At 32.7% G+C, this 13,144-nt stretch overlaps 1 protein-coding gene across 1 annotated transcript; it reads right to left on the bottom strand.

The window, feature by feature from the left end:
- Positions 1 to 69: 69 nt before the first annotated feature.
- LOC126740295 (mitochondrial inner membrane protease subunit 2) lies at positions 70 to 6,651 on the bottom strand. The gene is made up of 2 exons (XM_050446253.1): positions 6,315 to 6,651; positions 70 to 350 (listed from the first exon to the last, which is right to left on the bottom strand). Exons 1-2 carry the CDS (start codon positions 6,574 to 6,576, stop codon positions 103 to 105), a joined length of 510 nt encoding a protein of 169 aa, XP_050302210.1. The 5' UTR covers positions 6,577 to 6,651; the 3' UTR covers positions 70 to 102.
- Positions 6,652 to 13,144: the final 6,493 nt, after the last annotated feature.

The raw sequence follows: 13,144 nt of genomic DNA, 5'->3' as shown, positions 1-13,144 counted from the left end.
CTCCTTTTTTTTGATACTACAAATTTAAAGACATGTTTTGACACAATATTTTAATTTAAGTGTACTTACAGCACGTAATATGAGCCACCTTAAAAAAATTCTCTAATAACTAATAGCTGTCCTTCTAACATTCAAAGGTGCCCTAGATGCTGGCAAATCAGTATGTATTACTTGCCAACGGGATGGAGGCCACACAATGCAAGAAGCCTTTGCGGTGAGTAAACCTAATGAAACTGGCCCAAAGTTATTTGAGTCCATAGAATGCCCTGTGTGATCGCCCTCAATCCAAAAGTGTCCTTCTGGAACTTTGATTATATGGTCCCTGTAACCTAAGGTTTTAACAATATCTCCTAAAAACAACAGGAACACTTTTAATACTAAAAAATTAGGTATTTAGATTGTGGGTAAGTTATATTCATGTGCAGTTAAAAATAAAAGTAAAGAGACTATTACTATTTTCGATGAATAACTAAACAAATTACTAATAAACAGTATACTCTGTGCTGGGTATTTTTGTTAAACTTTTAAGAATTTTCCTGCTGATTATAATGATGTTTTGGGTTTTTGTTGTTAACAAATGTATGAAAATATTTTACAGAATTTTCCTGAAACCTATAATTTGAAACACTGAATATCATTCTGCCTAAATGGCTATTATATGATGTTTAATAAACACCCTGTATATTATTTGCTATATACAGGGTGGGACTCTAACTGCGGAACAAATTCGCTATCGCTCTTGAAAAAGCTGTTTTAAAAAGGAAATTAATGGTTCGACTTTAAATTGAAAAAAAGTGTTTACGGATATGAAAATTATAAACAAAATATCCCCAAAAAATCCGTATTTTGTTTATTTTGAGAAGGTATAAAATAACGTAACTGCCCCAAAATTATGTAATAGATTACCTTTAAGTAAATATAATAATTCAAATTTTTGTTGAATAAAAAACGCTAAACAGGTTTTTGTAAGATACATCGAATTAAATAACGCTTAAGTGTTATTACAAAAGTGTTCTTTGGTAACGTAAGTACCCAGTATTTATTTACGCCATTAAAGAACGCACTTAACAGAAAGTTTAAAAATTGAAGTCCTAATGATGATTGGGCTTGGAAATTGGATGTGAACTCAAGAGAAAGTACGAACATAATTCGTAATATATATAAAAAGGAAAGAGCATCTCGTGATTTTAAGATTTCCAAGTCTAATCATTATCTATAGATATTTAGATCTCTGCGCAAGACAATTAAAGCTCTAACTGCACAAGCCTACAAAACGTATATCCATAGTATTGAGAACAAAATAACCTCCGAGCCGAGTGAATTTTGGTCTTTTATTCGAAGCAAACGTAATCACGTGTATACACGAACTCACGTCCCAACGATTATCCGGTCGTCCCTGAACCTCCCTTAACTTGCATAGACGTCGTCGCGCTCACGGCTACCGACATTATAACGGCGAGCAAGTGTCTCAAAAGCAAAATGACCTCTGGCCCAGATCTAATTCCTAGTTTTTTAGCTAACAACTGCTCTGTTGCACTTACAGACCCTCTGCTCCACATTTTTAATATGATCCTTAACACTGGTATTTTTCCCAATATCTGGAACCAAGCCAAAGTTTGCCCTATCTTTAAAAAGGGCGATGCTGGAACAATAGAGAATTACCGCCCTATATCCATTCTGTGCAATTTCTCAAAGTTATTCGAGTTGGCTCTTTTTAAATTTATTTTTCCCAAGGTTAAGTCCATGCTGGCCAACGATCAACATGGCTTTGTTTCTGGTCGATCATGTACTACAAACCTAGCATTCTTTTCTCAGTTTGTGTATGAAGCCCTTAATGATATAGGTCAAATCGATGTTATCTACACAGACTTTCAAAAGGCTTTTGACCAGATTGACCACTTCATCCTATTAAATAAGCTTGAACGCCAGTTTGGATTCTCTGATCCCTTGATAAAGCTCCTTAACTCCTATTTAGTTGACCTCTCTCAGTTTGTAGTGGTCGAAGGCTTTAGATCTGCTTGTTTTTCACCCACCTCAGGGCTCTAACTTGGGCCCCCTTCTCTTTAATGTTTTCCCTAATGACTTGATTTCCACCCTCAATGGGCTTGGAAAATTTAAAAAAATATATATATATTTTCTCAAAAATAAATACAACATAAGTTTATAAGAACAATGACTCTCTGTTTATTTCAAGTTGTTAGGGTAAGTATTTGCAAAGTTATAAAGCTGCTAGTCTGGGGTTTTTTATACCTCCCGAGATTCCGTCCCAATTACGCGCTACGTCATAGACGCCGACGCGACGCGACGGTGTATTATAGAGCGCTCGCTAGCCAGCCAGTCACAGCCTAGTGCCCAGGCGTTATTTTGACAGGGTGGTTTTGTTTGTTGACATTTTGACTTTTAACTGTTATTATTGACGTATTTTGCTTGTCGACTAATTACAATGGAGCAGGGATTTGTTCGTGGTCTATCAGACAACTTACCCATTATATAAACGTAAATATTTTAAAACTATAAATTCTATTCAAAAATAATCCCACTTTGATGTAATATCCAAAAAGTATAAATTTAACCAAAAATTTTACTTAAAAAAAACCAAGAATCTCTTAAAATACACTCAAAAACAAGTAAGTGTGTCACCATAATGCGAGAAAAATTCGGCTCACTTTGTTAACATTGTAAATATAGGCTAATACCGGTTCAACTATTTTCCTTGTCTAAGGTGTTTTTTAACATAGAACATATGTACATATGAACTTATAAAAATACAATACAATATTTATAGCAGGTATGTGGAGCAGATATTTTGAAAAACACAAACAACAGCAAAAACATGCATAATAATATTAACAAAGTAGCGCGCGCGGTCGACATGCTAGCGTCGGTCGTCGCGTCCACTTGGGCGCCTGTGACGTATCATCCCGGCCGCGCTGGTACAAGGAAAAAATTAAACATGGCGTAATTATTCGAACTTTGAAAATTAATTGTGAAGTAACTATAAATGCTAGAGAACTGAAATAAATTGCTAAATTTAAGTTGGAGCCTACTCTTTTTTACTAAAAAATAATCGAATTGTCGTTTCCAAGCTCATTGCTCTCGGTTAGCTATGATAGTTAGATATGCTGATGACCTAAAGCTTTTCCATAGGATTGACTCTATAGCAGATTGTGGTCAACTGCAAGAGAACATCAATACTATACACCATTGGTGCACTTTGAACAGGCTTAACCTTAATGTTACCAAGTGTAATGTGTTGGGCTACTTTCAAATCAAAAGTCCAGTGTCTTTAATTACTCAGTCAATGGAGAGTCTCTGGCAAGGTCTACCTGTTTTAAGGATCTTGTGAGGGATAAATTTTCTTTTATCCCTCACATTGAAGATACTGTTTCTAGGGCTACTCACATGCTCAGCTTTATTATTAAAAATTGCAAACTTTTTTTGGACACTGCCACTACCAAAACTCTCTACTAGCCATTTGTTAGATCCAGGCTGGACTACAGCTTCCTCATTTGGTCTCCCATTTACAACCAGCACATTCACCTATTAGAATCAGTCGAACGCCGATTCCTTAAATGTTTGGCATTTAAGGATGATGTAGTCTATCCTCCAAGGGGTTTTGACCATAACCTGCTGCTCTCTAGATATACTGAACAGTCACTTGCGAAGAGGAGAGAAATGCATTCAGTGAAATTCTTGTTTAATTTACTTAACCATAAAATTGACTGCCCATCCCTTTTGCAAAGGATTTGCTCTCATATACCACACCCAGGATATAGACAGTATCCAGGTTTTAACTTGGACACAGCCAGGTCTAACATTCTGTACCAGAGTCCTATTCACTTTATGTGTCAAAACTTTAACACTATTGCTGATTCTTGTGACATTCACCATGATGATCTGACACTTATTTTGAGTCACCTACGTATGGTCGATGGGGGAACTAGGTTATTTAGTTCTTAGTTATTTAGTTTTTAGTTTGAATACATTTATTTATTCATTATTTTTCTGCTCTTTTGATTTAAATTAATTCTTGATTCTTATCCTAATTTAGTGTTGATTTTTTATTATTTATTTTCTCAAACTCACTACTTTTTTTATTATATAGCAATTCTTTTATAGTTTAGTTGCATGGATCTAATACAGTTCATGCATTCATACTGGGACATTTATATATTTAATTGATTTTCCTGTAACTGGGTATATGTAACCTGTTGGAAATAAAGCTTATTATTATTATAAAGTAATGGCGCTATTTCGAGAAACTCATCCTGATTTGCCACCACTGAGGCAAAGTACTGTGAATAAAATTGAGGAGCAATTCACGTATGGACATGTAAGAAGGATACAAAACTGGATATTCTACTGAGTTATGAAGAATTACTTATGAACACAAGTATTTAGCTCAGGATTATGATGTATATCACAAAACAATTCAGATATTCAGATTATCCAAATGCTTACTATATATGAAATATAATTTCCTCAATTGAAAGATTAGTTTCTTTAATTAGAATTTTATAGTTAATTTTTATTATCTGAGAAGCTTTTTCATCTCAACAAACAAATTTATTATATTTTAATTTACCTTCATCAATTGAATGACTACAAACTGGTCCACTTTATGATCACAGATATGATGAATAACCACCTATAATCATTAAATTCTAAAATGGCAGATTACTGTATTGGACTTGAAACACCAGAAATTAAATTTATACTTTTTTTTAGAAATTGCAACATGAAAAAAATTAAACTCTTCAAGATAGAGCATCTCCCCTAATAGAATAATTAATATACTTCAACGATCATACACTAATAATTCTAATTATTATTACTATTTTAGTAGAACATATACAATTATCAATAATTGTAAATAAATATACATTTTTACGATTTATACTAGATAGCCAAACTATTGAAATAATTTGAACTATTATTCCAGCTTTTATTTTAATTTTTATTGCACTCCTGTCACTTCCCCTTCTCTATATTCTAGACGAAACTTCAAATCCTTTAATTACTACTAAGCAATCCAGTTCAGGAGCTGCTAGAGAACGATCCTAATCCTAGATTAGAATTTTGTGAATGATGAATTTGGTTAATAATGGTCAAATAGTTTTAGACAGGGTGTTATTTTCAGAAGAAGCCACTTTTACTATTAATGGATTTATTATTAGGTAGATGCTAATGCCAGTTTAAACTTTAAGCCCAAATCTTATCATGTGGTCTTTGCATATGCATATCCTTTCTCTTTGCATATTCTCATATTTGCATTTCTCTTTGCATATGCTCATCTTATTTTCTTTTTTAGGTAAACCGGAAAAATTGCCAAAACACATCCAAAGTGGATAGTCGAGCAGTGGACTCATTGGAGATCAAATTATTGGCCCAATATTTTTTGAGAACAATTTAACTGGTGACAAATATCTTGAATTTTTACATTATACATTGTTTTACCAAAATTAACACAACTACTTCCTACTGAAAACAGACATTTTGATAAAAAGAATCTAGCACCCTAATGAAGAGGTGCACCATCTTGTTGAAAGTAGATTCTTTTATCAAAAATCCTCTCCAATCAAACCATACTTTCGGCACCAAGATGCCAACAATATTGAAAAAAAACACTGGCTGATATTTCCCTCACATTCAACAAAAAGAATGCCACTTAAAAGCAGCTAGAGCAATTAGCTATGCAAAATTTGACTTAGAACAAAGGCTGGGTCATTCTGATACCAACATTTCTTGCAATAGAGTCATATTGTACCGTGCAAGCAAAGTACACAGTATTTTCCAAATTTCTTCAATTTATCCATAATTGACAATTTAAAAGTAGTTTAGTAGATTTGTAAAAATTTAGCTTAGTCCATGGAATATTTAATTTTTGTGACAAAGTATATTTTGATTTGATTTGAACCTACTGGCATGCAGTAATATATTAAATCATCTTAAGCACTTGCTTCTCAATGTATTCACATGCTATTATCAAACTAGGACAAGGAGTTTAATTTATTGTTCTGCACACCTAACTGTAAACGTTCAAATTACACCTAATACTGTAATTTCTAATATTTAATGTTTTTCTTTGAAATTTTACCCCACTTGTCTATGAAATTATGAATAGATTTACTTATTTTAAATTTTTCAGATTTTCCTTTTGCAAATGAATCATTGTGTAAATATATAATACAAGAATCATACTGGTACTTATGGCATTGTATTAAAATGTATGAAAAGATGCATAATAAAGATGTATCCTAAAATATTTCCTATAAGATATCTAACAGGAAACCTGCAAAAATTTTACAATTTACCTTGGACACCAACTACTCTCTTAATAATTTTCTGTGTAGGATCTTTAGGAGATATCAGTGATACAATATCGCCCCTTTTCACTTCATAAGACCTGACTGCAAGTCTATTTAAAAAGACATAATCAGTGCTGTTCTTGTCAGGGTTTAGAGCGGGTTGCATTGAAATGCCATCGACTCTGGCTACGTATCCGACCGAATCTACTAAAGTTATTCCAATAGGAACTCCAAAAAATATACTTTTTATGAGGATTGGAATTTTCATTTGAAAAAAAAATTATCTAAATTATTATTTAATTTATCTACCCTAACCTAGCTTTGGCCAGAATGACAGAACGTTGACACACGACATTTAGTAGGTTAATGTCAATGTCACTGCTCACAAAACACAAAATTATAGGATACTGCCTATAAACTAATGTCTAATTTACACTGAACGCGAACATACATAAAAGCAGCCTAGAAATTGATACTTAAAAAAAAAAAAAAAATCAGCCTTGCCACTCGTCACCAAGTGGCGAAAATGGCACATAATTTTTTTTTATGTTTTTCACCTCAATATCCATATTTGTTACGGCAGCATAGAAAAACATACGATTGGAATCCCAATCACATGGGAGAACGAAGGCACGCTTCGATATAATGCGTAGGCCGTCAATTGATTCATAGTTATAGAAAAAAGATCCCATAGATCTTGCTCGAACTCCATACAAAGCAATTAAATCTGTGCTTTAGAAGAAGCTACTAATAGAAGCATAAGCTTATACCATTTTATGTGGTATCATAACCAAATGCCACTTAAACCTATGTATTTTCATAAGTCTGCAAGTACGATATTCTCCTCTACGAGGAGTGAGCATAGGCTTTAACAACCACCAAATACACATTCTCTATCTACTAGAAGAGGAGTAGAGAATGTGTATTTGGTGGTGTGGTTATGAAGACTGACAGAATCTTTATCACATATATAGCAAAGAGTACTTAGAGTAGCCAAATACTTATTGAATAATTCTACTAGTACTGATCTACTAACTCAGGCTTTAAAATAAATGCTTGAAGAGCATCTAGTGCTAAAAAATTGCAAAAGAATTGATTTCCTAACTGAACATATCGATCCGTGTGAGAAGTAGTGACGCTTGGTCTACTCAAGTTCCTTTCGCGTATGGTTCCAGTCTCCCAATAATGGCTTCAGAAGCAAGAAATAATTCTCTGAGTGGTGCCTATAGCATTGGCCACATCAATTTGACGCACTCCAGCCTCAAGCATGCTCACGGCCCTCATTATCATCTCATTATCTACCAAATCACGTCGCGGCTTATTTAAACAATTTAAAGTTGTGAGTTTATTTAATGATATCTTTTTGTATTATTGCAATAGCAAGCCGCTTTAGTTTTTTTTATGGAGAAAATTCCTATAACTATTAGACAGTTTGTAATTTAAACTAGCCAGTGTTGTTGGTTTAAATAAAGCAATGGGTGATATCAAATAATATATATTCTAAGGTCTACTAAAATTTTTATTTAAAACTACTATGATGCCCTTTTAAAATTCCTCAGTTTATTTAAATTTAAATCCAGGGTGTCTCAAATTTGAAGCTCACCATTCCGCAAAAGCGAGGTTGGTTTAATTAGGCCAAAGATGTGGAAACTGATGCTTAATGAAATGCGATTTAGAAATTTGATATATTAGAAATTTGCACAATTTCTGTTTTTTTTTTCGGGATATTTTAAATTTCTAAAAGGCAGTTGAATATCAATTAACGCAATTTTGCCTCGATATAACCAACCTATTATGTCTATTAAAGGTTTCTGAGATGTCAATGCAGGTCTCGAATTTGGCATATCCTGTACAAGGTATGCTCACCATCAGCTTATATTATCATTGAGAACTTTTCCATGTTATAAATAAACGACTATTTTGTTTTAAACGAATCTGTTTTATTTCTCCAAAACACAATAAAAAAATAGCGCCGTTATTAAACTTTAACAAACACAAGTCACAAATCACAGGTCTCAAATTTAAACTAACTTTTTTACTATTTACTACTTATTTTACTATTTATTGTAAGCCGGTCTCTTTGAGAAAAGATGGACTATTTCTTGAGGCATAGAGTAAGTTGAAAACTTACTTTACAAATTATGTTTTATTCACGACAAATCTTTGACAAAGCCCTTAGATCTCGCTTTAGACTTAATAATAGGAAGTACTAACTAGCTAAGTCAATTTTATTCTATAGAAATTAATTTAAAATAAACTTTAATTCTATTTACAAATAGCATTTATAAAACCTAATAATGTTTACAATTTATGCACACTTATTTAGTTGTTGTTAAAAATGCCAAATAAAAAAAATCGAACCCATTAAAAATCCTCTGACTATTACCTTGGTTATTATGTATTTAAAGCATCTAGTGAGGTAATAAAGTTTTATAGCCCCTCATTAATACCATGTGACAGCAACCATGTAAGAGGCTCCAACTTTTTTGGTTTTTGAAGTGTTTTTTGAAATTTTAAAAAAGTTTATAAGCCATGGTGGGGTTCAATTCTGATGACAAAATATATTATTTTATCTTTCGCCCTTACCGGAAGTAACCTCAATTATTGCTAACAGGGTGATCTACATGACTGAGCTTAAAATATTATGTAAAAAAATGAAGGTTCTATAAAGAAATAATAAAGTTTGGGATACTTATGATTAAAGCAAAAGTTGTTTTTGAATAAAAATTTTTTCCTTTAAAATTAAGCTTTTCCATTGGCTTATAAAAATACCCCAATTAGAAAAATAAAACTGTTGCATTTTTTGCGGCGTCCTAACCTACTTAATCCTTAAAAATAATAATATTGTTTTATCTCATAAAAGCACACTTACCTAATTCTGTCCTAATTATTTTAACCAAAACACCATCACAAATATTTTAAAGAACCGCGAACGGGAAAAGACGTGAGTACTTACGGGTGACAATGTTTCATCAAGAATCGTGAATAATGGCGGATCACCTGATGTTGATCAGTTGATGAAATAAACTGCTGTGATTGGTTGAGTTTGAATCAGCTTGCCCGATGTAACGGAAATATTTATTTAATATAACTAAATGACATTGTTGAAATATTTATTTTTTTGATAAAATTAGGCCTTATTTAATATTACAAATGAACTTATTGTAATAAATACAAAATTAGTAAAATCTAATAAATAGTTCTACTAAACAAATTAGTTACTCTGAATAGATATTCATTTTAAAACGAATTATTAGAAATAAATAATTTTACATAATAATTTTAAATAAGTTATTTAGTAAAATTTAATAAAAAACCTTTTTAAAAGGAAAAAGTAAATGGACAACTTGCTAAAAATATACTTTTACTTTAGTAGAATAAAATTTAAAAAATTAACAAAATTTGTTTAGGTTTTTAATAAGACGCAGTTGTTGTTTTTACCAAACTTATTGCTAAAATAACTTGAATTTTTTTGAAACCTATTAAGATTTTGACTAATAAAGTACTTTAGTAACTTCATTTTTTCAGTGCAGTTGTAGGTGAAAGATTTTTCGTAATATCGTTTGCCATATTGCAATAAAAGCTGCTTAGTTCATTTGCATTAATACCAGCAGTGGCGGCTCGTGGTTAGGTGAGAGATGCGTTCTGCACATTCATCGATAAAATATAAAAGATTGCAAAAAAGGGGAGAAACGCGGAGAAATCAAAGATGTTTTTTTAAACTAGACAAAATTAAACTTTTCCTTATAGCTTTCATTAAATGGTGTTTATATAGGTATTCTTATTAAAAAAAACTAGTATTAAGTCCAGATATGTGTCTAAAAACAGCCCCTTTTTGACATTTTACCTTCCAAAAATATATCAAATAAACATAAAAAGAACATGCAACTTGCGAACTTTTGCCAACCAAAATTTTGCCTTGTATATATATATATATATATATATATATATATATATTTAAATTTATATTTATAATTACATCGTAACCTATAATAGTTATTTTTTGAAGATTAAGTTTATTCTTCGATTTTTTTGGCTGCAAATTTGTCTATAACCATCTCGTTGAAGTTTACAGTTTGCGTGACGATTTGCTTTTCCATTGAAAGCATCGATAGTGCTACCAGACGTTCTTCCACCATAGAATTACGTAAAAATGTTTTGATGCGCTTTAAAAGTGGAGAAAGAACGTTCGGCTTCAGCTGTCGACATCGGAATAGTTATGAGTATTTCCAAGAGCTTTTTAGTTTCTGGAAATGAATCGGTCAAATTATTTTCTATGAGTAATTTTAAAAAAGGTATTGCTCCTTGTATCTCCCTGCAGTCTGGTCTGGAGTAAATCACTGAAAGCTCTGTTTTTAAACGCTCCTTATCAAAATGGGGTATGAATCGCAAGTTACTTTTAATTTTTCATCAGGAAAATAATTAATATAGCTAGCGAACTGGTCAGAATACAGCAATGAAGCAGCTAATAAATGATTTTTAAAATGAAATCTATCCTTAGCGCAATTAATAATTATGTCACAAACTTCCAACGCAGCAATACGGTGATCGAATTGACTGTCATATTTTCTTTTTCTTTTAGGAGGTCCTACTTCACATTCAAGCAAGGATGCAATATCTTTGGCTTCATTAATAATTTCGTCAATTGAACTTCTTACTGTCGTAATGCTCTGCTCAAAAACTTGTATTTTGTGGTTGATTTCTACAGGATCAATTTTTCGTTTTTGTAATTCGTTGTACAGGATATCGGTGTGTGGCATAATACGGTGAAAAAATGTTAGCCAGAAAATAAACTTTGAATCCTGTAACATTCTTCTTATTGAAGGAGAATTTTTAAAAAATAAGGGAATTTCCTGAAGATTGCCAAAAAAACTCGAACTTGGAAGCTCTCAGATGCTGCCTTAGACATTATTAAATTCAACTGGTGCGCATAGCAGTGTACAAAATGAGCAAATTTGTACTGATCTTTAATTCGCGCCTGAACACCAGTATTTCTGCCACTCATTACTGCTGCTCCATCGTAGCTTTGAGCTATCAACTTATCCTTAGAATTTTCTACAATCGGGTCTAAGACACTGCGAATATCAGCAGTCAAACTTTCTGCATTTAAATTTTGTGGCTCCAAATAAGTCCAGAACCGTTCAACCGGATCCCCATTTTGGATATATCTAAAAATTACAACCATTTGAGATTTGGCTGACACATCCGTTGTTTCATCTGCTATAACGGAAATATATGGAGCTGTGCGAATCTCGTCTAAAATTTTTTCGTGGCAAACTTCCAATATACAATCCAAAATGTCATTTTGAATATCTTTTGATATACCTTTAAATACACTCGAGTCTTTTAAATGTTCCGCCACTGTTTTATTAAGTTCAGCTGTAAAATTTATCAGACCACGAAAAATACCTGGGTTTTCCGATGTCAAAGTTTCATCGTGGCCCCTAAGCGCAAGCTCGAATAATCCACAAAATTTTATGCAGTCAATAATTTTAGATAACACATACCTGTTTTTTGTTACGTTCTCGTTATATAATCGAATATTTGTCCAATAGGCACTGTCCAACTTTTCACGAATATTAACACTACCCAACAAACCTAGATTCATTACATTGTTTAAATGATTTCTTGATAATTCGTGGCGTTTAATTTTTTCACTTAGATGCACCAGGTCAGTTACACCAACTACAGTCCAAGATTTGTCCCCACCAAATAAAAGACACGGAAAACAAAAAAGAGCATTTTTTTTATTACATCCGCATATCCAGTTATTTCTAGCATAAATATCTGGAGTAAAAATTCTTTTATATGATTTTCCACGGCTTGAACCACACTTTTCTATTAAAATATCGGGCAACGGCCGCTCTTCCTCTTTTAGTTTTATTTTTTCTTCGTACGTAAATTGGGAGAATTGTTTTATATTAATCAAATTATACACCACATTCATTTTTAGAGTATAGAGATCAGCTGACACAGCACAACACACAACGCAAAAAAAACAATTAACAACTAAATGCAAAACCGTCAACAGTCAGCAGAATTACTGCAACTGTTTGCAGCTCCGTTCCGACTTAAAATTCGCTATCTAAACTTATGGCGAAGTGCGGTGCGGGGCGAGGAAAAGGGCTCAACGCGGAGCACAGAACTCGAATGTGGTCCAGCTAGGTTGCGTTAATGGCATTGCAACTGTAGTGATTGGCATGCCAACAGTTTTTACTTGGCCGACTGTAATAATCAGGTGTTCGTTCGGGGCGCGTTGGAGCGCGGATTGAAGGCATTGAGACCTACTATATGGCGTTCTCGGCCGAAAATATACAGTTTTATTATTTTGTTAGGTTTTAATTTTATTTTACTTAGAAAAATATTAAATAATTTCAAAAATAGTTAATCTGTATGAAAATGTTGGGGGTTCTGCAGCTCTGCAGCTCTTATGCACTAGCCGCCCCTGAATACCAGAATTATTATTTTTAGGAGACCTAATTCGAAATTAATTAATTATGGACCAACTTTCCCTTTGCTTGTTACTTGCCTTGAGAGTGTGTATTTGTATTATTATATTTATTTTTGGCTAAATTAATATGCTTTCTGTAAATACTGCGATACTTACTGCAATAAAAAATTTAAGAATAACTGTTACTAAATTTCCTAATACGATTTAATGAACGAAAGTTTCTTGATGATGCGTTTAGACCTTTAGCAAGTTTGATTTTCAGCTTTCGTTTTAATTAACCGTTTCTCTAGACATGCTTTGCTGTTTACGCATGATGCAACTGACCTGCAAGGATGTAACTGCAAATTAACTTTTTCCAAGTGCTCGTGATGTTCAAATGGAAAAC

The sequence above is a fragment of the Anthonomus grandis genome, chromosome 9 (assembly GCF_022605725.1).
Source record: "Anthonomus grandis grandis chromosome 9, icAntGran1.3, whole genome shotgun sequence".
NCBI lineage: Eukaryota > Metazoa > Arthropoda > Insecta > Coleoptera > Curculionidae > Anthonomus > Anthonomus grandis.
This window is presented reverse-complemented; position numbering and strand designations above follow the sequence as displayed.

Coding starts and splice junctions, on each gene's coding strand:
- LOC126740295 (XM_050446253.1), bottom strand. CDS start 6,576: ATGAAAATTCCAATCCTCATAAAAAGTATATTTTTTGGAGTTCCTATT. Junction 351..6,314: donor GAGAGTAGTTGGTGTCCAAG/GTAAATTGTAAA, acceptor TGTTGTTTTTAG/GAGATATTGTTAAAACCTTA.